Source organism: Geotrypetes seraphini, chromosome 5 (assembly GCF_902459505.1).
Source record: "Geotrypetes seraphini chromosome 5, aGeoSer1.1, whole genome shotgun sequence".
NCBI lineage: Eukaryota > Metazoa > Chordata > Amphibia > Gymnophiona > Dermophiidae > Geotrypetes > Geotrypetes seraphini.
Genome location: NC_047088.1, coordinates 223,618,807 through 223,645,330, shown reverse-complemented (window position 1 = coordinate 223,645,330; position 26,524 = coordinate 223,618,807). Strand labels below are relative to the sequence as shown.

General features: G+C 41.7%; 1 protein-coding gene across 8 annotated transcripts in view; it reads left to right on the top strand.

Annotated features, from left to right (window-relative positions):
• The window catches only part of LYPD6B (LY6/PLAUR domain containing 6B), a 132,933-nt gene that overhangs the window by 94,130 nt on the left and 12,279 nt on the right, over positions 1 to 26,524 (top strand). For all 8 annotated transcript variants that reach the window (XM_033947086.1, XM_033947087.1, XM_033947088.1 and 5 more), the window contains 3 exons: positions 10,249 to 10,400; positions 21,011 to 21,109; positions 26,308 to 26,438. In XM_033947086.1, coding sequence (XP_033802977.1) covers positions 10,286 to 10,400; positions 21,011 to 21,109; positions 26,308 to 26,438 — 345 coding nt within the window. In that variant the 5' untranslated portion in view covers positions 10,249 to 10,285. The remainder of the gene's footprint in view (positions 1 to 10,248; positions 10,401 to 21,010; positions 21,110 to 26,307; positions 26,439 to 26,524) is intronic.

Sequence of the window (26,524 nt, the reverse complement as noted above, 5' to 3'; positions counted from 1 at the left end):
CCCCCAAGTCTTGTGTAGCAGTATCTCCCTGTCTGGTCTGTAACTTCCCTACTAGTACTTTGGCTTGTTTAGTTAGTCTAGAAATGCTGAGGCAATGTGGATATTCTTATAAATTCTTTTGGAATTCTTTCAAGGGATCCCGGATTCTGTACATACTTTCAGAATTACAAGCTTCCTGATCAATTAAATATAGTAACATAGAAAATGACAGCAGGTAATGACCCAAATGTATATGCTCTTTAAATTAATAATTTAATTTAAATGGTCCTTTTTCTTAGATATTCCTGGAACATAAACCCAGAGCTCTACCCAGTAGTGTGCTTAGGTTCTATCTACTGGAGTCTCTGTTAAAGCTCACTATAGCCCATCTAAACCATCCCAGCCATTGAAGCCCTCCCCAACCCATCCTCAACTGAATGGCCAAATACAGGACACAGACCATGCAAGTTTGCCCAGTATTGGCCTTAGTTCCTTCAATATATACCCATTATTTTCTGATTAGAAATGCTCTGTGTTCATCTCATGCTTGTTTGAACTCTGTCACCGTTTTCCTCTCCACCATCTTCTTCAGAAGCACATTCTAGGTATCAACCACTCTCTCCGTAAAGAAGAATTTCCTAACAATACTCTTGAGTCTACTACCCCTCAACCTCAGGTTATGCCCTCTGGTTTTGCCATTTTCCTTTCTCTGGAAAAGATTTTGTTCTACGTTAATATCTTTCAAGTAATCATATCTCCTCTGTCCCTCCTTTTCTCTAGGGTATACATATTCAGGGCTTCCAGTCTCTCTTCATACGTCTTCTTGCGCAAACCTCCTACCATTTTTGTCGCCTTTCTCTGGACCGCTTCAAGTTTTCTTATGTCCTTTGCTAGATACGGTCTCCAATACTGAACACAATAATTCAAGTGTAGGATGATCCTATGCTTTGTGATTTTAGAACATGAGAATCATTGGGTCCTAGCAGCTTTGAATTCTTCTTGTAGAATGCTTGTGCTGTTTTCAAAATCAATGATCTTCATCAGCATTGGACAAATTTGAGTTCTCTCTAAAGTTTGACAGATTTGAAATATATCCTATTGCGAGGATGTGAGAGAACGCCTTGGCAGTCTTGAGCGTAGTACATCTCCTGTCAGAGATAGGGATCATAATTTTAATGGCACTGCAGGAACATGACAGAGAAATTATTTCAATCACAGCCAAAAGAACAGGAGAATTTAAACTAGTACCAGTCTCAAATTTTTCTAAACAAGCTTCTTAGTGTCTTTTTTTTTCATAAACAGAGACATTTAAATCTACAGCCCAAGCAGCTGAAACTGACAGGCTGCTTTGTTGTATGGATGTCACAGGCTATTCAATGCACTGCTATCAGACTAGCTAATGGGAGATTCCTTCACTTTGTAATACAAAACTGGCAATTTCAGTACACATATTTTCCTTTTAGTCTAGGGACTGCGCCAAGAGTTTCTACAAAGCTGTGGTAGTACTGGTATATTCTCTGTTCAAAGGAAATTTTTGTGTCCATCCTGATATAGATAATAGGCACCTGCAAGAGGATCTTTTTAAGGCCCAGTGTAGGAAAATATCTCACATTCAAAACAAAGAGAAATCCAACAAATCTGCAGTAAAGGGAGAACGCCAAAACCCCAAAGAAACTGCAGAGAGGAACATACAAGGTGCAGGAATTTTCATTAAAAGTCAGTAAAATGTTGTTATCCAAAGGATAGCTCTCATATACATGGAGACTGGATCCAACATGGTCCGTGTTTCGGAGAAACACTCCGTCTTCAGAGGTCCTATTGAAAAATGAGGTAGAAAAGGCATGAAATGTACAGCTTGAACAGTTTCTTATATTACACGAAACTCAAAAGGAGTAGTAGCCACATGACTTTGTAAATGGAGTAAATATAATAATTTGCCACCAGAATTGTTAAACTGTAATTTAGATTGCTGTTTCTTTGTGATTAATTCCTTTTTTCTTGTTCGGGATCATTTATTACAGATTAAAATTTTCTTCAAAGTGTTTGGTGTATTAAAAGAAATGGTTTTAAATCTCCCTTAATGTGAGCTTGAAGGAGTTTTTTCTTTCTATATGTTTAAGTTTAATTTGATTTGTTTCTTTTTTCTGATTAATATGCTCCATTTCTTTATTCTGTATAAGAATTGTAAATTGAAAATTTAATTTAAAAAAAAAGAAAAGAAAGAAAAGGTATGAAATGGGATGGCTGAAGTGTGTGCACCATCTGTGAGTACACTTCTCCCTCAGTATTCACGGTGGATGTGGACAGCCAATAGGCGCGAAAATGGGAAAACCACAAATAACTTTTTTACATGTTATTCGCGGTTTTGGAAAAGCGCCATCGTTTTTACTATTGAAACCACGAATAACTATTGAAACCAGCGATTTCAGGGCAGGCACGCAACCAGCGATTTCAGGGCAGCCAACCAGCGATTTCAGGGCAGCCAACCAGTGATTTCAGGGCAGCCAACCAGTGATTTCAGGGCAGCCAACCAGTGATTTCAGGGCAGCCAACCAGTGATTTCATGCATGCTGGGAAGAAGCCTTTCTCTCTAGGGATGCTGGGAAGCAGCATTTTTCTCAGTGCACATTGGGGAAACATGGAAGCAGCGATTTTCAGAGTTACAGTACAGTAATGGTAAGTGATAAACTTTTTTATCGGTACTGTACAGTAAAAGCAAAAAACTTTACTGATGACATTTTTAGGGGGGCGGAGTCAGCGGCCGAAAAATTGCGAATAAGCGAAACCGCAGATACGGAAACTATGAATACGGAGGGAAAAGTGTGAGCAAATGGTGAAGAATACCAAAGGCATGAGAAACAAAATGATGTATGAGAAATGCTCACCAGAAGAATTTAGTGATAACGTGTAAATATTGGGAACTGTAAACATAATAACATAAGAATAGCCTTTCTGGGACAGACCAATGGTCCATCAAGCCCAGTAGCCCATTCTCACGGTGGCCAATCCAGGTCACTAGTACCTGGCCAAAACCCAAGGTGTAGCAATATTCCATGCTACCAATCCAGGGCAAGCAGTGGCTTCCCCCATGTCTTTCTCAATAACAGACTATGGACTTTTCCTCCAAGAACTTGTTCAAACCTTACTTAAAACCAGCTACGCTATCCGCTCTAACCACATCCTCTGGCAACACGTTCCAGAGCTTAACTATTCTCTGAGCGGAAAAAAATTTCCTCCTATTGGTTTTAGAAGTATTTCCGTGTAACTTCATCAAGTCGTTGTAATTTTTGACAGAGCGAAAAATCGATCCACTTATACCCGTTCTACTCCACTCAGGATGTGAAATTGAATAAAGAAATTGCAATTGTGGGATGGTAATAAAGAATGGAGCATGCAGGAGGATGCAGAAGAAGCAGATCAAAAATGATAGGGGAGAGGGAGGCACATATACATACCGAGTTGTCCTGTGCTTCACTAATAGAGAACCATGTGGAATACAACAATGTTGTATAAAATCCTTAAAATTCTTAAAGATAAGAGAAATAAAGAAAGGGCGTTGTGAAAACTCAAAAACTGCTCCAGCATTGATTTCTCAAACATCGTTAATTAATAAAAATAAAAAAGGAGTCGCCTCAAGGTGGTATGTCCTATTGAGAAAGTCTTCGAATTATTCCCTGTCGAAGGTGATGAATGCATGGCATGGAGATTTGGGACTAGCTTTAGAGGATGAAATTTGGCAGGCAGCCTGGAAAAATTTGTTTAAATCCTCTCGATCTGCCAGCGTTCTTCAATCTATGTTCTTTCTATTACGTAGAACTCACTGGACCCCAATTAAAGTAGCAAAACTCTCAACTGGACTTTCTCCCATGTATTGGTCTTGTAACTTGTAGGAGGGAACTTTAACGCATATGATCTATGATTGTACACACTTAGTGAATTATTGGAATAAAGTATGGGAAACTATTTCTAAAATCCTAAACATGTCATGGCCTCCTGCCTTATCACAATGTGCGTCTGCTCAACATATTGATATTTCTAGCCCTTAATAATATATTACATTGCTGGAAAGACATGTCTAAGGTGAACTACAACACATGGTGGAATACCTTAAAGTAAAATCTGAAACGTTATAGCGGAAAAACACAAGGACATGAGTTCCTATACTAAAATATGGAGTCCGGTTAACTCCTATTGCAACACAGGCTGACGACATTCAGCTCATGTGCGGAAACATGACTGTCATCATTTAAACCTGGCTCTTACTTTATGGCTCATTCCCAATGTTTATATAGGTGTATGGCTCCGGTGTCTCTCTGTGCTTTGGATATTACATGTATTTTTGGCTGCGTGTTGTGCTGTCACTCTCCTCTTTCTAGATAGGCATGAGTCTGCCTGCTGTATCATATTATGTAGATAATTTCTTGTGACTCTTTGCATTAGTGCAGAGTGCATGTTTCTTGCCTTGTTAACATTTATTGTACTTTATATCCCAAACTCAATAAAAACAAAATTTTGAACTAAAAAAAACAAAACTGAATGAGTGGTGAAAGCATAGTGTAAAAGGACCTTTAAGCACCTTTGAATGTTTCAAGATAAAAATATGTACTATTTCATTTCTTTGTTTGAATCTCCTGGGGTGGTTTTTTTTTCTGTAATGAACATAAGAAAAGCTGCTGCTGGGTCAGACCAGTGGTCCATCATGCCCAGCAGTCCGCTCACGCGACGGCCCTTTGGTCAAAGACCAGCGCCCTAACTGAGACTAGCCCTCAAGCGCATGTCCTTGTTCAGCAGGAACTTGTCTAACTTTGTCTTGAATCCCTGAAGGGTGTTTTCCCCTATGACAGACTCCGGGAGAACGTTCCATTTTTCCACCACTCTCTGGGTGAAGAAGAACTTCCTTACGTTTGTACGGAATCTATCCCCTTTCAACTTTAAAGAGTGCCCTCTCGTTCTCCCTACCTTGGAGAGGGTAAACAACCTGTCCTTATATACTAAGTCTTCACTACTCTGAATAACTTTGCATCGTCCGCAAATTTAATCACCTCGCTCGTTGTACCGATGTCCAGATCGTTTATGAAGATGTTGAAGAGCACGGGTCCAAGCACCGAGCAGGAAATAATGTGTAGATCGAAGCAAAGGAGTTAGTCTCTCCCACTGCTTCATGATGCTAATGGTCAACAATGCCAGTTTTACCAGCTGTAACCATGTGCCCTGTTACAAACTGCATTGCATTCTGACAGGAGAAAGAAAGCTGAACTAGTGTTAAGTGCCTGGTGAAGAACTGTCACTTTCTGTTTGCAGGAACTGTGATAGCCTTTTCTGCTGACTAGAGGAAAAGTGTCATGAAAAGAGATCAGTGAGCAGGTAGAGATAAGTGGAAGCTGATAGTGGAGTGCTTGCCCTCTTCTGACTGTGAGAATCATTCTTCAGGGAGCTGGGAAAAATAAATAGAAGCTAGGAAAGTTTCTAAAAATGTTAATACTTGGAAACTGATTTATGACTTTTTGGGGACATATTTATAACGTAAAGGCCTCAACTAGTCCATATTGGTGAGCTTTACTAATTAGGATTAGATTAGGTTAGGTTAGAATACTCTTGTGAGAACTGTTGGTATTTTGTTTATTTATTTATTAGGATTTATAGAGTTAATATAAAACCCCTTAGTTTTCCTATGCAAGCTAACAATTTTTTTCTATTCCTATTTTCCTGTCAACCTATACGTGTGGGGGCTTTTCTTTTGATTTTTTAAAATAAATAGACAAAATTTCTTCACTGAATCCAAAACATTTAAAATTAAAAACAAAAAGTACTATGCATAGTTATGGTGAGAAATGGTGTATTTCCTGTGCCAGAATTCTGTTGCTCAGGACCCTGGGGCTGCAGCAGAAGGTAGCTAGAAAATGACTTGGGGACAAATTTGTGTCCGTCCCCACAGGAACTCAATTTTCCTGTCCCTTCCCCACAAGTTTTGCCGCTATCCCTGTCCCAGCCCCGTTCCTGTAAGCTTTGCCTTAACCGCACAAGCCTCGAACACTTATGATATTAAAGTGTTTGAGGCTTGTGCAGATAAGGACGGAGCTTGCAGGAATGGGGCAGGGACAGAAAAAGAACTCACGGAGATGGAACAGGAAAATGAGTCCCCATGGGGACTGGGAAAAATTTGTCCCCGTGTCATTCTCTAACGGTAGCCTTCAGTCTCTGTGGAAAGGGGGTGCTAGTCATTGCACAACACTGACACCTAGTGGTCAGATTTAGGGCCTAAGATTGCAGGATTTCAGAATCAGCAGAAAGCTATCACTATGTTAAGGGGGGCTTAGTGAGTTTGGAGGAGAGAGATTAATTGAGTAGTGGTGTGGGAGGGGAACATGAGTACTTAAAAAATGGTAGTTTATGACATTGAATCAAGGTTCTGATTTTCAATATGCTTGAAAAACTTAAAGAAAAGAGGAAACATCTGAGTCCACAGACCCTTCTAAAAATAAATACCCCTCTCCTCCCCTCCCCCCCAAAAAGCCTTGTGTTTTTTCTTTAATTATTTTTCATGTTTTCTGGCAGGGCATTGTGCATAAAATGGGAATCATGTATCAAGGCCTGCAAAGCTAACTTAAAGACTTTACAGATATCAAACTTGCCCCCCCTTTACTAAATTCTGTGAGCGTCAGAGCTGTTACTGTTGCGACCGATGATAAAAAAAAAAAAACACTAGCACAGTTTTGTAAAAAAGGGGTGGGAGTGTTATGCAGTGACCAGTTGTTATTAAACAAAAAAGGGGGGAAGGTTTCTTCCAGCTTCTAAGTTCCAGCTTGGTGATCTGGCAGAAATTTAGCACAGATTATGATTGTTAAAAAGCATTAACCAAGTGCAGCAGATCTGGCAAAGAGCCCCATTACTAATATCCAGCAGCATATCACTATGACAAAATTGGTTGAGTCCAAAGTTGTTAGAACTACATGTCATGCCAACAAAAATTGTATATATTTTTTATCTTCATCAAAATAGTTTTGGAGCAGTAAATGCTCAGGAAAATTGAAATGAAGATTCAGACTTGGAAGTTTCTAGAGTCTCTTCTTCAGGTAAACGTACCTGAAAGCGAAGTGTTATGCTTTCTTGAATTACTCTGTACCTGTTTGGGTAATTGTTTGTGGTGCTGGAGAGCGAGGCACAAAACCCTCCAGCAAATTTCTTCCACGGGCAGAAGTGTTTCTTCCTGCATGCCAAGAGATCAGTGGAGTAAATCATTAGATTAATGTTGGCTAATGTGTCTTAGAAATGCCAGATCGGACTATCAATCCTCCAGTTCACAGACTGACATACTGTATTGTGGAACTGCTTTTGTTTTGGGAGAAACGTGGAGAGCATCAGAACACAATATAAAATAAAAAGTCAGTGGAGTAGACAAATCCAAATTCAGTGTCTCATTGACCTATGGTTTGATCCCTATCGGTAGAAAGAATCTTTACTTTACACAGGACTTTAGTGAGCTGTGTGTGGGCAGCACAGCCGTGCAGGGCCCAAGGGAGACAAGGCACCAAAACTGCACCCCATCTATTGTCACCCTTGTCTAGCTCACGATGCTCCTCTTAATTTAAAACTGAGTTAAAAACTTTCCTTTTTAAAGATGCCTTTTCTACATAATTTTATATTTCATGAATTATTTATTTGGTTGAACATGTTTTAACTACTGTATATCCTTTTTGTATTTGCTCTTAATGTTTCTTTTTTACTTTAAAATTATATTTTATCCTTCCCTTACTAGTGTTTAATATTGTTTAAATTTAGAATATTTAAGCTATTATTTAAATTGTATGTATTATTATGTATTGCATTGTTATTGTTCTTTGATTTTACATTGTAAATTTTAAATGTAAATCGCTTAGAATATCCGATTAAGCGATTTATCAAGTCCCATAATAAACTTGAAACTTAAACTTGAAACTTAGGGGTCCTTTTATTAAGGTGCGCTAACTGATTTAGTACGCGCTAAGGCAGGGGTGTCCAACCTGTGGCCCCGTGAAGTATTTTGTGTGGCCCCGGTTGAAGGCCATGCAGTGTTTTCCTCTGCTGCCCCCGGGAGTTTACCTTGTTGCCCGTTCCCTCCTCTGTCTTGCTGCAGCGTTTGCGCGTTTGTGTGGCCCCAGAAACATTTTTTTTTTTTTTTGCCAATGCGGCCCAGGGAAGCCAAAAGATTGGACACCCCTGCGCTAAATGCTAAAGTGCCCATAGAATATAATGGATGCCTTAGCATCTTTAGTGCGTAATAAATCGGTTAGCGCGCCTTAATAAAAGGACCCCATAATGTGTTTCAGCTGTCTTTTGGCCTTGTAACAGGCACCCGGTGTTCTTATATTCATAGTTCTCTCTTGTGTTGTATGAGAAGGGCACAAGTCATACTAATTTGATGTATAAGAGCGAAAGGCAGGAAAATGACACATGCAGTAATTTCAATTGTGATTACCGTATGTTCACGCATATAACGCGTGCGTTATACACGATTTTTACAAAACGTGCATAACCTTGCGTGTTATTCGTGTGAGCGCGTTGTACAATTTTTTTTTTCATTCCGATCTGGCATCCCCCCTGCGAACCGGCATCCCCCCCCCCGCTCACGTCACCCACCTCCCCCGCGATCCTACATCCCCCCCCAGCACCGCAAAACATCTCTTACCCGATTGGGCACCGGCACCAGCACCAATGCACAGGACATGCCAGTGCCAGTGCCCGAAGATCCTCCCTCGTTGTTGCTGGGCTGGGCTGGGCTGGGCGGTGCGAGGGAGATCCTCCTTCTTCCTTGTGCCGGGCTGGACTGGGCTTTGAGCATTTGCGCATGCTCAAAGCCTTCTGGTCTCGCTCTCTCCGAGATTCTCGAATGTATTGGAAGAAGGAGGATCTCCCTCGCACCGCCCAGCCCAGCAACAACGAGGGAGGATCTTCGGGCACTGGCACTGGCACGTCCTGTTCATTGGTTCTGGTGCCGGTGCCCAATCGGATAAGAGATGTTTTGCGGTGCTGGGGGGGATGTAGGATCGCGGGGGAGGGGGGTGACGCGAGCGGAGGGGAGGATGCCGGTTCGCAGGCCAGAAGAGTAAACGGGAGTGGGAGGAGGTTATAGCAGCATGCGCGGTATACGCGTGTGCGTGCTATATAAATTTTTTTTTACAGAAATGCTTTGGACCCGTATGCGTGTTATACAAGTATGCGCGTTATATGCGTGAAAATACGGTATATTTCTGTAAGTGGTTACCTTCATTTAGGTGCCATAATCTTTCAGCATATGAAAGGTTTTCCATACCTTTTATCAATCGTGTCGCTCTTTTCTGGACCCTCTCCATATCTTAAGGTATGGTGACCAATATTGGACGCAGTACTCCAGATACGGGCGCACCATTGCCCAATACAAAGGCAGGAAAACTTCTTTCATTCTGATTGTAATACCTTTCTTGATAATACCTAGCATTCTGTTCGCCTTCTTAGAGGCCGCTGCGCACTGTGCCGACGGCTTCATTGTCTTGTTCACCTGTACCCCCAAGTACTTTTCTAGGCTACTTTCACCTATTACCAGCCCTTCCACCATATAGCTGTACATTGGGTTTCTGTATTCTACATGCAAGAAAAAGCACTTATCTTCAAATAAGTATAAAGAAGGTAGCATATGCTTTGTTCAAATCCAGCGCTCGTAACTAGTATCCATCTCAATTAAAGAATCTCCAAGTTTGAAACTCCCATAGCCTCCCTTTGACTCGAGTTTTGCAAGAACGTCATCAGGAAGGGGGCATCAGCTACAGGCTCCAAACCGGAGATCATATTTAAAAATGTCATTGTTTCCAGAGTTTCATAAGTGTGTATATGGTTATTTTGCTGCAGGTTAGACTGTTTACTTAGAAATCTGTCTTCAAATGCAAGTTAAGGCATTAGGGCCCCTTTTACAAAGCTGCGGTAGCGATGCTGCCTTGATAAGTGAAGCAAAGCCCAAAGGTTTCAAATGGGTTTTGGTGCATTTACCATAGCAGCATCGCTACTGTGGCTTTGTAAAAGACCCCCCTTATTTGGAAGTATCCCAAACACTACTCACATTTAGGCCTAGTGCCCCCCATGTTAACTTTGGTTCTCCCCAAAATGTAGGTCTGTCTATATACGTGATGTGATGGAATCCTCAGCTGCAACTTCTTTTTTCTTTTTCAACACAGGGTGGCAGGGGAGTGAGGAAAGAAACTTTCAATAAATTCTAAAATTTAGAGATTTTCTAACAAAAATTTTTAAAATCTCTTTTAGGTGATTCACCCCATTTTCTTCCACACAAGGAAGGACTATGCAGGCATCACATCGGTTGTTGATTGTCTGGTTTCTTCAGTTCATCCCCTCCTCCAAGAACTGGATTTCAGCCAGAAATATCAACTTCTACAATGTGATACCCCAGATTGGCCGTAAGTATCCACCTCCATTCCTGTGAATAGGGGAAGCATACATTTACTGAATGATGACAAATGAAGGGGTGTATGGCCCATCCAGGATGCCCAAGAATTTTGTAGGAGTATCATAAACAGTGGAACCTTAGTTTGCGAGCATAATTCGTTCCAGAAGTATGCTCGTAAACCAAAGTACTCGTATATCAAAGCAAATTTCCCCATAGGAAGTAAAGGAAACTCGCTTGATTGGTTCCCCCCCCCATGAGGCCACCGGTGCTGCTCGCTTCCACCCCACCACATCCCCAAAACACCCCCCACCACCCCCGAGGTCACTGGCGCGCTTCCAACCCACACCCGAGAACTGGCATCGCCCCCCCTCCCCCCCAAGAACCGGCATCGCCCGCCCGCCCAAACCCAAACTTTTACCCTGATCTGACACCGGCATGCAGCACCAACCCATAGGACGTGCCGGTGTCTGAAGATCCTGCCTCTTGCCGCTGGGCTGGGCCTTGAGCATCTGCGCATGCGCAAGGCCTTCTGGCTCCGGCTCTTCCCGAGACACCCGAGGCAGGATCTTCAGGCACCGGCATGTCCTGTGCTGGTGCCAGATCGGGGTAAGGGTTTGGGTTTGGGCGGGCGGGCGATGCTGGTTCATGGGGGGAGGAGGGCTTGTGGGCGGGGAGGGGGAAGGGCGATGCTGGTTCTCGGGGGAGGGCTGCTCGCAAATCGAGTCAACGCTTGGTTTGTGAGGTACGATTTGCTTGAGTGTTATGCTCGTCTTGCAAAACACTCGCAAACCGCGTTACTCGCAAACCGCGTTACTTGCAAACCGAGATTTGATTGTATTACGTAAATAATAATAATAATAACAGCTTATATACCGCAATACCGTGAAGTTCTATGCGGTTTACAAAAGATTAAGCAAAGGTACAAATTGACTGACTTCAAGAGGGGAAGAAGAAAGAGAAGTAATTAGACAGGAAATTCATTGTTGAGGAGAAAAGTGATCAAAAGGACAGTAGGTCGCTATTGAGAGGAAAGAGATAAGTGGATCAGTTGTCAAGATGTTTTAGGAACAGGTGTGTTTTTAGACGTTTCCTAAATTCCTCATAAGTAGAGGGTGAAAGTAATTGTTCTAGGTCTTTACCCCACGATGCTGCTTGGTGTGAGAGAAGGAATTCATGGTGTTTTTTCAGTTTGCAACCTCTCACTGGGGGGGAAACGAAGTTGGAATGGTCAGTAATGTATTTGGGGGCAAGTCCGTGTAATGCTTTAAAGCAGAAACAGGCAAATTTGAACTTTACGCGTGCCTTCATCGGCAGCCAATGTAGCTGCCGGTAGTAGGGTGTCACGTGGTCAAATTTTTTTAGTCCAAAGATTAGTCTGACTGCCGCATTCTGCAACAGTTGTAAGCGTCGCATATTTTTTTTGGAAATTGCCAAATAGGCGATGTTACAGTAAATTCAACATGCAACCCAATGCGCCATTCTATCTGTCCCTAAACTATGCATAATTACTGGATGGGCTGGCCTCAGAGTTATACAGTAATAATACCTAAAAGCTGCTAACATTTGGATTCTTTTCCAGAATTAACTTATACATGCCTATAGACTGTAGAAATCTCTATAGGATGCCATCATCTCAAGGTATCTATAATAACTACAGTACTCCCCCGATATTCGCGGGGGTTCCGTTCCAGGAACCCCTGCGAATCTTGAAAAACCGTGAATACAGTTTTTCATAGGGGAGACTGGAGAGGGCAGCAGGAGAGGCAGGAGAGAGCAGCCGGAGCGCCGGCGAGTGTAGGAAATCACTCGCTGTATGCTCTGACCGCCTCTTCCTGCACTAAGTCGGGCCTTACCAATCAGGAGCTGCGTGTCCTCTCCTTGTTGGCGGTTCGCGGTTGGAAAATACCACGAATGATTGGGACTGCGAACCGCTGACCGCAAACGACCAGGGGAACTCTGTACTTCAATATGTGTGATCGTAATAAGCACTTTACATTTTCCTATTTTATTACTTTGGATCATCGGAAGTAGAGCAGTAATCCTTCATAATCTTTCTGTAGAAGAACTGCTTAAATCGTCATCGATCCTTTGTTGGTTTATTTTTACTTTATTTATTTATTTAACTTAGTTATTAAAAACCACTTTGCTTTAAGCGCATATCTGTCGGCTGGGAACTCCTGCCAACATGTTTCACCTCTTCGGCTGTATCAAGGCTGTCCCCTTTTAGTATCGCAATCCACTATCCAGTCAGTAATGTACTTTTGGAAGAACCCTCGTAAATACGTAAAAGGGGTACTGAAATAGTTTGTTCCTGAGATCATAGCGGGAACCCTAGGTAAACAGCTCAGAGGTGCTGAAGTATTCTGTTTTTAGCTTTATGCTATATGGTCTACAAAGTGCACATCCAGGTTATTTTTTTTTTTTAATTCTTTATTAATTTTCAAGCTTTGACAGTGTATTACAATTAATATAACTTTAACAGATTGCATAAAATACACCATATTATAAACATTATTAAAGAAAACATCCATTTCCCCTCCTCCCAATTATTAATATATTAAATCATATTATTTATTACAATATTATATTTAAATATTTTTAAACTCTTCCAAATACTTTCCCCTCCCCTCCCCCCACCCTGGATGTGTAAGGAAATCTAAGAAATAAAAGATATATCTCTATTATTGTATGTTAACAAATGCATTCATTCTTTCATATTTCTATGTATTACACACACTTGCCCACCAGAATGTGTATTTAAGTCTGTCATAACATTTCCAGTTCCTTGTGATCATTTGGATGGCTATTCCCTTCATGATCAATAAAAGACGGCTCTTGTATTTATCCAAAACAGGCTTTACCTGTAACAACGTACCACAAATTATGGTTTCATAAGATAAAGGAATAGATGATTCAAGAATAATATTTATCTGTCCCCAAACTGACCTCCAGAAATTAAGTATCAGTGGACAAAAATATATAACATATGATCAAGAGTCCCTATATTAATATGACAATGCCAGCATCTATTAGACTTAGAATTATCTATTTTTTGTAATCTAACTGGGGTCCAAAAAATCCTATGTAATAAAAATAACCATGTTTGTCTCATAGATGCTGACGCTGTACTTTTCGACCTCCAAGTCCAAATTCGTGGCCATCGAGATACAGAAATGTACTGCTTTATCTCGATGCTCCAAATGTCTCTAAGATTATTTTTTGGTTTTTTTCAAGAATTTTGCATATCCAGGTTAAAGGTCGCATATTGAATGCCATCTTGCATTCCACAGGGCTATAGTGAGCTATGTGCGGGCAGTGCGGTTGCACAGGGTGCAAGGGAGGCAGGGATTCCACTGTCCATTGCCTTTCCTGCTTGGCTGTAACGCAGGGAGCAGGATAGAAGCTTTAGGGGGCGCTTTTCCAGCTCAAGCTACTGATAGTAATCACCGGACACCATCTTGCTGGGGGCGCCAGCACCTCACCTCTCCTCTTCTCCGCTCCTCCCTCGCCATGCACGTGCCTTCAAACCCCTCCCCCCACCATATATCAAGCTCTTCAGGGCACAAGCAGCAGCTCTAACTTGCTCCTCGTGCCAGCCTTGGTGCTCCCCTCTGACATCACTTCCAGGTCTTGCGACTAGGAAGTGACATCAGAAGGAGAGCCGACGCCAGCGCGGGCAGCAAGTTAAGAGATGCTGCTCTAACTGGGAAAGCTAAACAAGTACAGGGGAAGGGAAGAGGAACACTCGTGGCAGGGGGGGAGAAGAGGGTGAAGAGCGGCCTCACCACCCCGGGTGACCTCCCACCCTCGCTACACCACTGACGGTGCTTCAAAAGTGTTTATTTATTTTTTTAGATTAGTATTGATTTTAATTTTTTTTTAATTAGTCTTTCTGCTGCTGGAGAGACGCTGGAAGTTTGTCCCAGCATGCAGCTTTTCCACATGGTAAATATGATTTACTGATGGAAAATATTTTATAAAATTGCCCCGAGCTGATTTGTTTTTCTAAGTTGAAATGTTTTGCACAGTGCGAGGTAAAGCATTTTGCTCTTCCCCTGTGTGTCAATTTTCCCCCATTTTCCTTGATGTATGGAAGATTCATCTTTTTCTCAGGCTGCTTGCATAATTTTTAATCCATGCAATGTGCTCAAATACAATCTACTACAACTTTTGAAAGGAACACCAAAATCATGGAAAAAATTGCAAACAAAATACCTTTTGCAAGTTGTCCCGTAGAACTTTATTTATTTATATTCTTTTTCAATTTAACATCAAGCATTACAGTCTTGAAAAAGATCAGAATACAGTATAATCTTGTTATAACGGACTCGCTTATAACGGAACCTCGCTTAATAGCGGATGAGATCCACTGGTCCCGGCCGAGCACCATTATAAACATACAGAAAATCATCGGATATAGCGGACTCGCATATAACGGACTTTTGGAGATAACGAACAAACAATTTGGTCCCCAGAGCCACTTATAGCTGTAGTTTCATTCGGCTATAATGGACATGCAGGCTCCGCCTACAAGGCACGTGGCATGCCGGTGATATAGCATCAAAATGCAGCCCAGAAAAGAATGACAGAGTATTTTTCTTTCTAGTACAGTGTTCTGGTTTGCAATGATTTTGTACCATACCAATGTTTTACTGAGTTTTGTTCTTGATGTTGCTGATATGGCTTGTTCAGTGACTGTTGTTCATTGATTGTACTTTGTTTCAAGTTGCCCTAAATAAAGTTTTAAAAATATGCAACTTTTGATATAACGGACTCTGGATATAACGGACTGTTTTTCCAGGTCCCTTGAAGTCTGTTATAATGAGATTATACTGTATCCAAAAAGGAAAAAATTTAACATATAAAGTATATACTGGAAATACAATCAACTATTGAGTCCACAAAATTTGGAATCAAGAAAGGAAATAAATTTCAATTAACTGAACAAAATTATTCAAAAATAGAGTAACGGCAATGGATATCCACCCTACAGCCGATAAGACAGGTCATTCATCAATGGACTAAAAAAACAACCCTTCTTTTGGCCCTAAAAAATCTAATAATTGTTTGGGCTCAAAGAAAAGGACATTTTTATTTTGATAAGAAATTAAACATTTTGCTGGAAATTTAAGCAAAAAAGTATCCCAAGGGCCAGGGCTCTTGGCCGCAAGGCCAAGAACTCCTTTCTATGCCTCTGGGTTTTCAGAGCTAGGTCTGGAAAAATTCTAACATTTGAGCCCAAAGATTTGTCATTTATATGACGGAAATATAGGCGTAAAACATATTCTCTATCACTTTCCAAGGCTAGAGTCAATAAAAGAGTGGTTCTATCCATAACCACCTCAAGAGAACTTTCTAGAAATAAAGACAGATCAACATTGGGGTCCTTTTATTAAGGCGCGGTAGGGGTTTAACGCGGGGAATACCACCTGCCGCGCTAGTCGCTAACGCCTCCATTGACCAGGTGTTAGGTTTTTTTTTGCTTGCGCGGGGGTTAGCGGCTGATGAAATGTCCAACGCGCTAACCTCGCTAGCACGGCTTGATAAAAGGACCCCATTATCTTTAGATTTTTCCTTAGGAGTAGACTCCCCTTGAGGTCTCCTAAAATCCAAGTAATAAGCCCTAACAATTGGAGGTAAATTTCCAATGGGATGGCTAGGACTTCTGGAGAGATGACGGGACTATCTATTCCAAGGTTGAGCAACAAGGAGTGCAACTAACTAATTTAAGTGAGAAATTGGAGAAACAAGAAGAAAGTTTGAAAGAAGTAAAGGCTGTCCAATTTGAAATGGTTAAGGAAAGATCATTTATCTCTTGCAAGTTGGAAAATTTTGAAAATTCACTCAGGAAAAATAGCTGGTTCTCCCCAAAATGTAGGTCTGTCTATATACGTGATGTGATGGAATTCCCGTAGAACTTTTAATCAAATGTGCCGTAGAACTTTTAATCAAATGTGATAAATTTTAGAACTGGGCAAAAATCCCAAAATGCTCCAGAAGATCTTATTAGGATATTTATTTATTTTTCATGGCCAAGAGATTTGGTACATATTGTGCAGGAAAAGGGGCTCACAGGTTTTGTGCACGTTTGTTCATCCTCCCTATTATCCCAACTAAAGTAATGTCGGTAAATATAACTATTAATTTTAGGAATCGCAGAGACTTAAAATAAATGCTACTAAACTTTGAGTTTTATTGTTCTTGTGGTACCTCATTAGACATGCTGCAACTGAGAGAATGCCTCTGAGGAAGAACTGGGGCACATGGATTAAGATAAGCCCGATTCTCGAGTATTTTACAAAAGGCTCACTGAACCCAGAGGAGCTCATTTTCAAAAAAATATAGACACCCAAAAGACAGCATAAACCGGCACATGGATATCTTACTAGTCAAAATGTCAAAGTGGGTATTTTCAAAACTGACTTCCTAGACGTCTTTCTAGTCGTTTTGTTTACATTGCATCTAAATATTAAGGGGGGTATGTTTTGGACGGGATTAGGGTGGACAGCATTTAGATGTTTTACAGCGATAAACATTTTACAAAATATCCAAAGCACAATTTGGACGTTTTGGGCTAGAACTGTTTTTAAAAACATATAAGGGCCAAAAAAGGTACCGAAACTAACCAGATGGCCACTGGAAGGATGAAAATATGGCCCCCACACACTCCCCCAGTGGACACTGACCCCTCCCATCCCCCAAATATCTGCATGAAAACAGTACATATCTGTCTCTATGACAGCTGCAGATACTAAACCTGGTGGGCAGTGCAGTGGACTGCAGGGAAGGGGACCCAGGCCCATATGCTTCCCTAACTAGCACACTTCTGGTGAAAAGTGTGAGTCCACCAAAACCCACTGTGCTGCCATAAGGGTGACACCTGCAGGAATAAGGGCTATTGGAGTGGTAGACAGCTGGGCACAGTAGGTTTTGGGGGAGTTTTGAAGGGCTCACCATATACTTCATACCGAGCCACTGGAATCAACTGCCCCCCACAGATCAGATCCCTTGAAGGAACTCCTCAACTTTAGGAAAGCAATAAAAACATACCTCTTCACCTAACATCCTCTCCCACAACCGATGGATTACAAAGAAATGTATATTGGTACTAAAGCCTTGGTATGTGTCACGTTAGGATAAAAAAATGTATTGAGAAAAAAACTTGTACTGTAACTATGACAAATTTTACCTGTAAACTGTGTTTTAAATTTCGATATGTTGAAAAACTGGTAGTGCTCCAACTCTCAATTCACAGTACTTTATAGCAGTGTTTCTCAACTCGGTTCTGGAGTATCCACTTGCCGGTCAGGTTTTCAGGATATCCACAATGAATTTGCATAGACTTGATTTGCATGCACTGCCTCCATTATATGCAAATTTCTTTCATGCATATTCATTGTGGATATCCTGAAAACCTGTCCGGCAAGGAGATACTCCAGAACCAAGTTGAGAAACACTGCTTTACAGCATATCTAAACTTTGGGGCAGTATCAGATTGGACCCCAGAAGAAGGTCTTTTATGAGCAAAACACGGGTCCACATCACAAAACTTTCACTGAGTACTACATGGATTCATATTTAATCTGCATCACTTTTAATTGTGAAGACTTTTTAATAAACTTTTATATCAAGATCATCGACTGCACAGGTTTTGGTTTTTCGCTTGGTTTCTCCTGTTTCACTGTGGGACATTTTGGTGATTTTCTTTGGCTTGTTATAAGTAGGGCTACCATACATGGCTCCAGAAAAAAGGAGGACAGATTGAGACATCCGGGTTTTACTTCCATTGACAGCAATAGAAATAAAACCCAGATGTCTCAATCTGTCCTCCTTACTTCCATTGCTATCAATGGAAGTAAAACCCGGATGTCTTAATCCGTCCTCCTTTTTCTGGAGCTATATGATAACCCTAGTTATAAGGTTCCCAGGCAGCATACATGACTCTTAAACATCCTTCATCAATCTGTTCTATTCAGACAGATTGAGGAAGAACTGTGTCAGGATGGATGCCTTCTCAGTATGCACCAGGCCGGGGTCATGTTAGGAGAATCTTGTAGACTAAAATACGCTATCTGGTACAGCTCTACTGGAAATGCAAGTGGAACAGAAAAGAGAAGATGAAAAATGATGAGGCTCTTACATTTCAGCTGTATTTCTAATGGTTTTCCATGATTGAGGTTTATGATATCCTGGACCCCTGAGGAAGACGTTTCATCGAAACATGGACCGTGTCAGATCCCGGTTTTAACATTGAGAACCACACTGTGGAATACAATAGTCTTTTGTCTTCAATACAGTTCCTGAATCCTGTACTTCATTTCTGCAGTTTTTCTTTTTTGGTTTGACTATTTTGTATCAAAATTACAGAATTTGTAGTCCATAATCAGCTGCAAGATTTCCTTGAAAAAATACACACTTTCATCCAAATCAAACATGCTTCAGACATCATCATAGTACTGAGAAACACCCTCATCCCCCTTTTATGTAGCCACTTTAGGGTTTGTTTTTTTTATCACCGGTTGTAGTGGTAAAAAAATTCCTTTGAGCGTTGGAGCTTTTACCGCCACGGCCTGTGATATATTTTTTTTTTTTTTTAAACCCTAACGCAGCTTCATTACATTACATTACATTAGTGATTTCTATTCCGCTTGTGCCTTGCGGTTCTAAGCGGATTACATTAGAATATGGCTGGTCATTTCCAGGCGATGACAATACAATTATTTGTATAACTTTACAAACTTTGCATACCTAACTTTACATAACTTTTCGTACATAACTTTACATAACTTTACGTGGTGTTACTTTGTGTTACTTTACATTATCCTTACCGTGCTTGCATAACTTGCATTAAGTTTACATAATTTATCTTACATTAAGTTTACATAATTTATCTTACATAATTTATCTTACATAACTTTACAAGACTTTACGTAGAGTTATTTTATGTTGTTTTACCTTATTATTCCAATACATTGCATAACTTACATTACATGATATTACAAGGCATAACCTTATGTTATATTACAACGCATAACCTTATGTTACATTACATAACATTACAAAGCATAATCTTATGTTACCAAAAAGATCGTCTGTTCCTAGGTTTTTATATCTGATTTTTTGGTATTTGGGGAAACTGTGTTTCTAGATATGAATTCATAAGAAAAGGTGTGTGTGTGGGGGGGGGGGGCTGTTAGATATTACTACTACTATTTATTATTTCTAAAGTGCTACCAGACACACGCGGTGCTGTACAACTAACATGCAAGAGTCGGTCCCTTGACCTGTATGCCTAACACCGTATGAAACATTTCAGTCCTCTGAAGCAACCCGCTCTACTCTGTAACACCTCTGGACATGTCCAGAAATCCTCTTCTGAAATCCACCTTGAACCGCAAGGTAATGGCGGAATAAAAACCACTAATGTAATGTAATGTTTGCTATCCACTGCAGAATTGTCTTGCCTTCTCAGTATCTACTTGCCTATCCTGTGCCACTTACATTTGTGGTTACACTAACATAGAAACATAGAAATTGACGGCAGAAAAGGGCCATAGCCCATCGAGTCTGCCCATACCAATGACCCACTCCCTGATTCTTACTCTCCTAGAGATCCCACATGAATATCCCATTTTCTCTTCCTCAATCACCCGCTGAGGCAGCTCGTTCCAATGATCGACCACCCTTTCGGTGAAGAAGTACTTCCTAGCATCACCCCGAAATTTCCCTCCCCTGATTTTCAGCGAGTGTCCTCTGGTTACCGAGGGCCCTGTAAGACTGAAGATATCATCTTTCACCTCTATACGCCCAGTAATATACTTAAAGGTCTCAATCATGTCCCCTCTCTCTCTTCGCTCCTCCAGTGAGTACATCCGCAGTTTTTTTAACCTTTCTTCATACGTGAGATCCCTGAGCCCCAAGACCATCCTGGTAGCCATTCGCTGAACCGATTCAATTCTCAACACATCTTTTCGGTAGTGTGGTCTCCAGAATTGAAGGTATGATTGAGTAATGGCTTGTCCTCCACAGACTACAAATGATGGCTACCCTCTGAGCTTTTTCCTGCTACTTCCAAATGGGAGCCTTAGAGGTCTTTTTTCTGTCTCTGCCACTCTCTTCTTCCCTAATTTATGCTTGCACTTGTTTGTATTTACAATACTTTATTTTATTTCTCATATTTGGTTAGCTGCCTTATACGATATAAACATTTAAGGGCCCCTTTTACAAAGCTGCGGTGGCGATGCTATCATGGCAAATGCACCGAAGCCCATAGGTACTGAATGATCTTCAGTGCATTGAGGGGTCCTTTTATTAAGGTGCACTAACCAATTTAGCGCGCTTAATGGATGCTTTAGCATTTAGCACGTGCTAAATCGGTTAGGGCGCCTTAATAAAAGGACCCCCCTAAGTGCGGAAGCATCGCTACCGCAGCTTTGTAAAAAGAGCCCTAAGTGGGTACAATTTTTAAAATTAAATGTGAGTAGCACAATAGCATTAAATAAACATCAGTATTCCTAAAAACTTAAAAAAAAACCTATCCATTGCTGTATTCAATCGGTTCTGAAATTAAACATTTTAAATGACAATGATAATCACATTGCTCTGTTTTCTTTCTCAAAGCTACCCCTTTTCCAAATAGCTTTAAGTGTTTTACCTGTGAAAATGCAGTCGATAATTACAACTGCAATAGATGGGCTGAAGATAAATGGTGTCCTCCAAGTAAGTGTTACCATTTCACATAGAGAAATCATAATTATGATCATGATTCATATAACATATCGGATGTATGTAGTACTCTACAGAGACAAACCCCTTATTTTACTAAGGTGTGCTAACCGATTAGCATGCTCTAATTGAATTAGCGCACACCAAACACTACAGCGTCCATAGACTAACATGCATGTGTTAGCGTTTAGCGTGCGCTAAATTGATTAGCGCGCTAATCGGTTAGCGCACCTTAGAAAAAGAGGGCCATAGTGGGGAGATTTTATAGAGCATGTGGAAAATGACATAATTGCATGTGGGTGTCCACGTGTACAAGTATGTGTTGACAAGAGCAGATATATTTATAGGTGGATGGTTCGTTGGTGTATCTTGGGCCATAGTCTTGTGATGCATTCACATTTTATAAAATATGCATATACATACATAGAGACCATACTCATACTATATTTGCATCTTCTTCTGCACAGGTGCAAATTTGTACATTTCCAAATTACTGTATGAGTTTACTCTATATTTAAATCTTTTTTTATTTATGAAAATTTCAAACTATAACATCAGTTTCATTGATCTAGAATTCTGTTAACCAAACCTCTCCTTTCCCCCTTTCATAGTATAACCACATACTCTATTCAACCAACATAGTGTGTAAATCAGAAATGCTATTGAACATCATACTGCTATAAATTAAATCGTCTATTGCATGCAGTTGATGTCAAACTCCAACCAAAATGGTTCTCATGTCAAGCAAAATTGTTTACCATGTATAGTGTCTATATCTCTTATTGAAAGTTTTTCTAGAGAAGCATGCTCTATCATCAGTGTTCTCCAGTGCACTATGGTAGGTGAATCTGGATCTCTCCAGCATTGGAGAATACATTTCCTTCCCATTATAATGATTCTGTTCAGAAAACCTTTATAGCACCTGGTGATACAAACAAATGAAACTTTACTGAAAAGCATTAGAGGTTGCATGTGCCACGTGTACTTCCGTATAGTATTAATATGTGCATGGAGCAGCTGCCAAAAGGTTTGCATAGCTGGGCATGTCCAAAATAAATGTCCCAGAGTTGCATGCTGCTGTGCATCAATATTGCAGAGTTTTGTTTTGTATGCCCTTACTGGAACCATGTACCTTCGCACGAAGAGGCTGATTCTATATAGGATGCCAGTCTAAGTGAAGCAACTAAGAATTGTATAACGGCATCCTATACAGAATTGCGACACCTTACCTCCCCCGATTCTCTAACCGAAACCCATGTCACCAGCGCTGGTTACAGAATCACGCCTCAAATGTTAAAAGTAGACACGGCTGGCTGAGCTGATCAGCTGAGCCGGCAGGACTTCTCAAAGCCGCATCTTCAGGGAGTCCTGCAAGCTCAGATGATCGGGGGGAAAATACCCCTGCCGCGATTGATGAGCCAGCTGCAGCAGGGGACCCCCCAACAAGTACTCCCAAAATTGTCAGGAGGGATGCCCACTCCCTACTGCCACTGGCCCCTTTCATCCCCTGAACCCTCCCCCTTCCATTGAAGACGGGCAGGAGGGATGTTCACTCCATTCTGCTGACAGCCCCCCCCCCAGGAACCCCTGACACCCCCAGAACCTCCAAACCCCCCACTGGAGACTGGCAGGAGAGATATCCACTCCCTCCTGCTGACACCCCCTCTAGAACCCCCAACACCCCACAACTGCTGACACTCACCAAACCAAGACTCCCCCCCCCAACACCTCCCAAACCGCCAGACCCCCACCCCGGCATCCCTCCAGACCCCACCCGGCACCCCTAAGCCCACCCCGACACTTTTGTTGAAGAAAGGCCTTTGTTGAAGAAAGGCCGGCCGGCGGGATGCTTACTCTCTCTGACCAGCAGGTACACCTCTTCAAAATGGCGGGCCTTCCCCTTCCTGGTGCATCCTAAGGCCCCTCCCATTTCTGGCCACTCAGTCATAGGTCACTCTTTTTGCATCCTAGGATGCATCAGGAAGGAGGCCTAAGGCCCTGATTGGCCCAGGTGCCTAAGGCCCCCTCCCTGTGCATGATTCTGCTAGTTCTACTGGCCCTGCTTCTTCAGATGTAAGCTTCCTGTGTTGAAGGGGCAAAGTGGGACAGAAATAGTTACCATATGTCTAGATTTACCCATGCATGTCCTCTTTATAGAGGACTGTCCGGGTGTCTGGATGGTTTCCTAAATTTGTGGGAGTTTGTCCAAGTTTTGGCCTCTTTCTCCAGCTCCCACCCTGGAGTCGAGTATGACTCTCCCCTGTCTGCCATCTACCTCCTCTGCTTCAATTCAGTCTTTGGGGTGCTGGCAGCGTCAGCCAGGTGAGCCTGCTGCCTTTGACCTGCCCTGAAAGCCTTCTTTCTACAAGATTTCCTGTTCCTGTAGTAGGCAGGGCACTGAAGAGAGGCTTCTAGGGAAGACCAAAGACAGCAGACTTACCTTGCTGACTCTGCTGTTAGCGCAGAGATTGAATTGCAGTGGAGGATGTAGGTGGATGACAAGGGACTTTGAGGTGGGATGCTGAAGAGAGGGAGAGAGAGGCCATACTACCAGATCTTGCTGTGTGGTGTTGAGAAAGCACCGCACAATAAAGGAGTCAGGAGGATAAGATGTCAATAATTCAACCACGGGTATAAAATTCAAGATACACGTTATTACATTACATTAGTGATTTACATTACATTGGTGATTTCTATTCCGCCAATACCTTGTGGTTCAAGGCGGATTACATAAGAGTTTTCAGGAGGTTACAAGAATTGTGACATAGCATAAGAGATGTCATAAGAGTTACAAGAATTGTGACATAGCATAAGAGTTACAAGAATTGTGGCATGGCATAAGAGATGTCATAAAAATTACAAGAATGTCATAAGAGTTACATAGCATAAGAGTTACAAGAATAGTGACATGGCATAAGAGATGTCATAAGAGTTACACAAGAATTACCAAAGATTTGTCGAGATCTTGAGGTGATAAATGTTGGGTAATTAGAAGCAAATTAGAGAATGTTAAGGGTATAGAGTGAGTTGGTGGGGTTAGGGTAGGAACTGGTCGTGTTAAATAGGTTTTATGTATTTTTTGAAGAGTAGGGTTTTAGTTTCTTTCTTGAAGGTTTTGTAGTCTGTGGTCGAGGACAGCAGAGTGGTGATTTGTCTGTCCAGTTTGGCTGCTTTGGTGGCTATTAGGTTGTCATATAGTTTTTTTCGTTTGACATTTTTGGATGGTGGGTGTGTGAATAGTGAGTAGGTTCTTCTGTGCCTTGTTGAGGAGGATCGAGTTAGTCAGTTGTTCCCATAGGTTGGGCTTTCTCCATTAATAGCCTTGAATAGTAGGCAGTAGAATTTGAAGTGTACTCATGCTTGTATTGGAAGCCAGTGTGAGTCATGGTATGCTTCTGTGATGTGGTCATATTTTTTCAATGAGTAGATGAGTCTTAGGGCTGTATTTTGTATTGCTTGTAATTGTTTTATCATGGTCGCTGGGCATGGGAGGTATAGTATGTTGCAGTAGACTATTAATCCAAGGATAAGATATTGTACCAAAAGTTGGAATTGATTGTAGCACTGCGAAGACTCGACACTAACAGTATTTCGGCGTCTATGCCTTTGTCAAGAATCTCAAATGCTTATTACTCTATCACACGAATAGAGCGTTCAACACAGGCCAATGTTAGGAGTGAACAGAGCAATAACTGGTGTCCAAAGCAAAGTTGAGGGTCACGAGTAAGCACCTGCAAGAGAGGAGAGTTGGAAGGAGAGAGAGAGAGAAAGAGAGACAGAGAAAAGAAAGAAGCACCCTCTGGGAGATGGGTGTTGGAGGGGGAGAGAGAGAGAAAGAAACACCTATGAGAGAGGGAGATTGGAAGGAGAGAGAGTGTGAGAGAAAGAAAGAAGCTCCAATGGAAAAGAAGGGTTGGAAAGAGAAAGAAAGAAAAAAGGACCTATGGGAGGGGAATTGGAAGGAGAGAAAGAGAGAAGCACTCAAAGAAGAGGAGGATTGGAATGAGAGAGAGAAAGAAAGAAAGAAACATCCGTGGTGGGATGGGTGGAAGGAGAGAGAGAGAGAGAGAGGATGGGGATTAAGGACATGGATGAAAGGTGGGGGGTGAGGCAGGGCAGGAGTAAGACTGATATGAGGTAGGGGTGAACAGGGCAGTAGAGTTGGGGTGGGGTAAGGATGGGGCACGGCAGGGCCAACTGTGGGGTCATGTGTCCTCTTTTTTGACTTCACAAATATGGCATCTTAGCAGAGGGAACTAGCAGAGTCATGTGCAATGAGATGGACCCAAGGCTTGCTATTACTTTTACTGCTGTTGTTGTCACCTCCAGCAAAGCAGGAAGACACAGGGCCCAAGGCCAGTTGGTAGCAGGAAAGAAGAAAAGCTTGCGGTTTCCTTTGCTGAGTGAAATTTGTGACCCCCAAATGAGGTTTTTGCAATCTCCAGCTTGGGAATTGCTGCTGCTTTCATGTAAAAATACTTCACTAAGAATGCAAGAAGGATTTACAGTATACTTTTAATAGCCTGCAGTTCACTTTTGGCATTTCACTGTGTGTGAAATGTCACAGACTGGTTGTGGAAATTGATTTTGAAATCAGCAAGAACTGCCGAGGACAGTAAATCTGTGGTGGATCCTTCCAGCAGGATGTAACTCATTTTTTCCAGCACCCGAGTCTACTGATCCAAATCCCTTCTTTTGCATGTTTGTTCTTTGCATTTCTCCTGTCCCCTATCCATCACCTGTCAGTTTTCAAAGCTCTGTACATGCTTGAGTGAGAATAAGTATAACTTCCATAAATTCCCCTGCCGGTCCTTCACTCAGTTCTGTCATTGAGGCTTCACAATATTGCTGACCTGGAGAGAGACTACATACTGCAACCCTGAGTTCTTGTCACGGCATGGTGGGCCGCATTCAGGCCCTTCGGCTATTTTTGTTTTGCAAAGTCACCTTTTCAGTCGCACAGACGTCACCATGACGCAAAACATCGCTTAAAATAATCAGATTGCCTGCGGCCTGAAACCAATGTTTGGAAATGCTAGTTTGATGTTTTCACAGGGTAGCCGAACACGCGTCACGCTTGTATGATGGACTTATTGTTCTCTAACAGATAATGGAACTGACTACCCAGTGCATGCCATGAATTATGCAGTCTTGCACAAGAAAGAAATCAAATATTTTGCTTTTCTATGCAGATACGAGGTATTGTTTGACAGTTCATCATTTTGCAAGTCACGGAAGGAGTAGATCGGTCACCAAAAAATGTGCCAGCAAGGAGGAGTGTCATCCTGTGGGATGTCAACACTACAGGGACTCGGGGCACTCGGTAAGCATCGAGTTTTGTAAAGCAGAAATATATTCATCCAGACACTGAAAAATATTAGGAATGGCACTGTATTGTGCTGAGAGAAT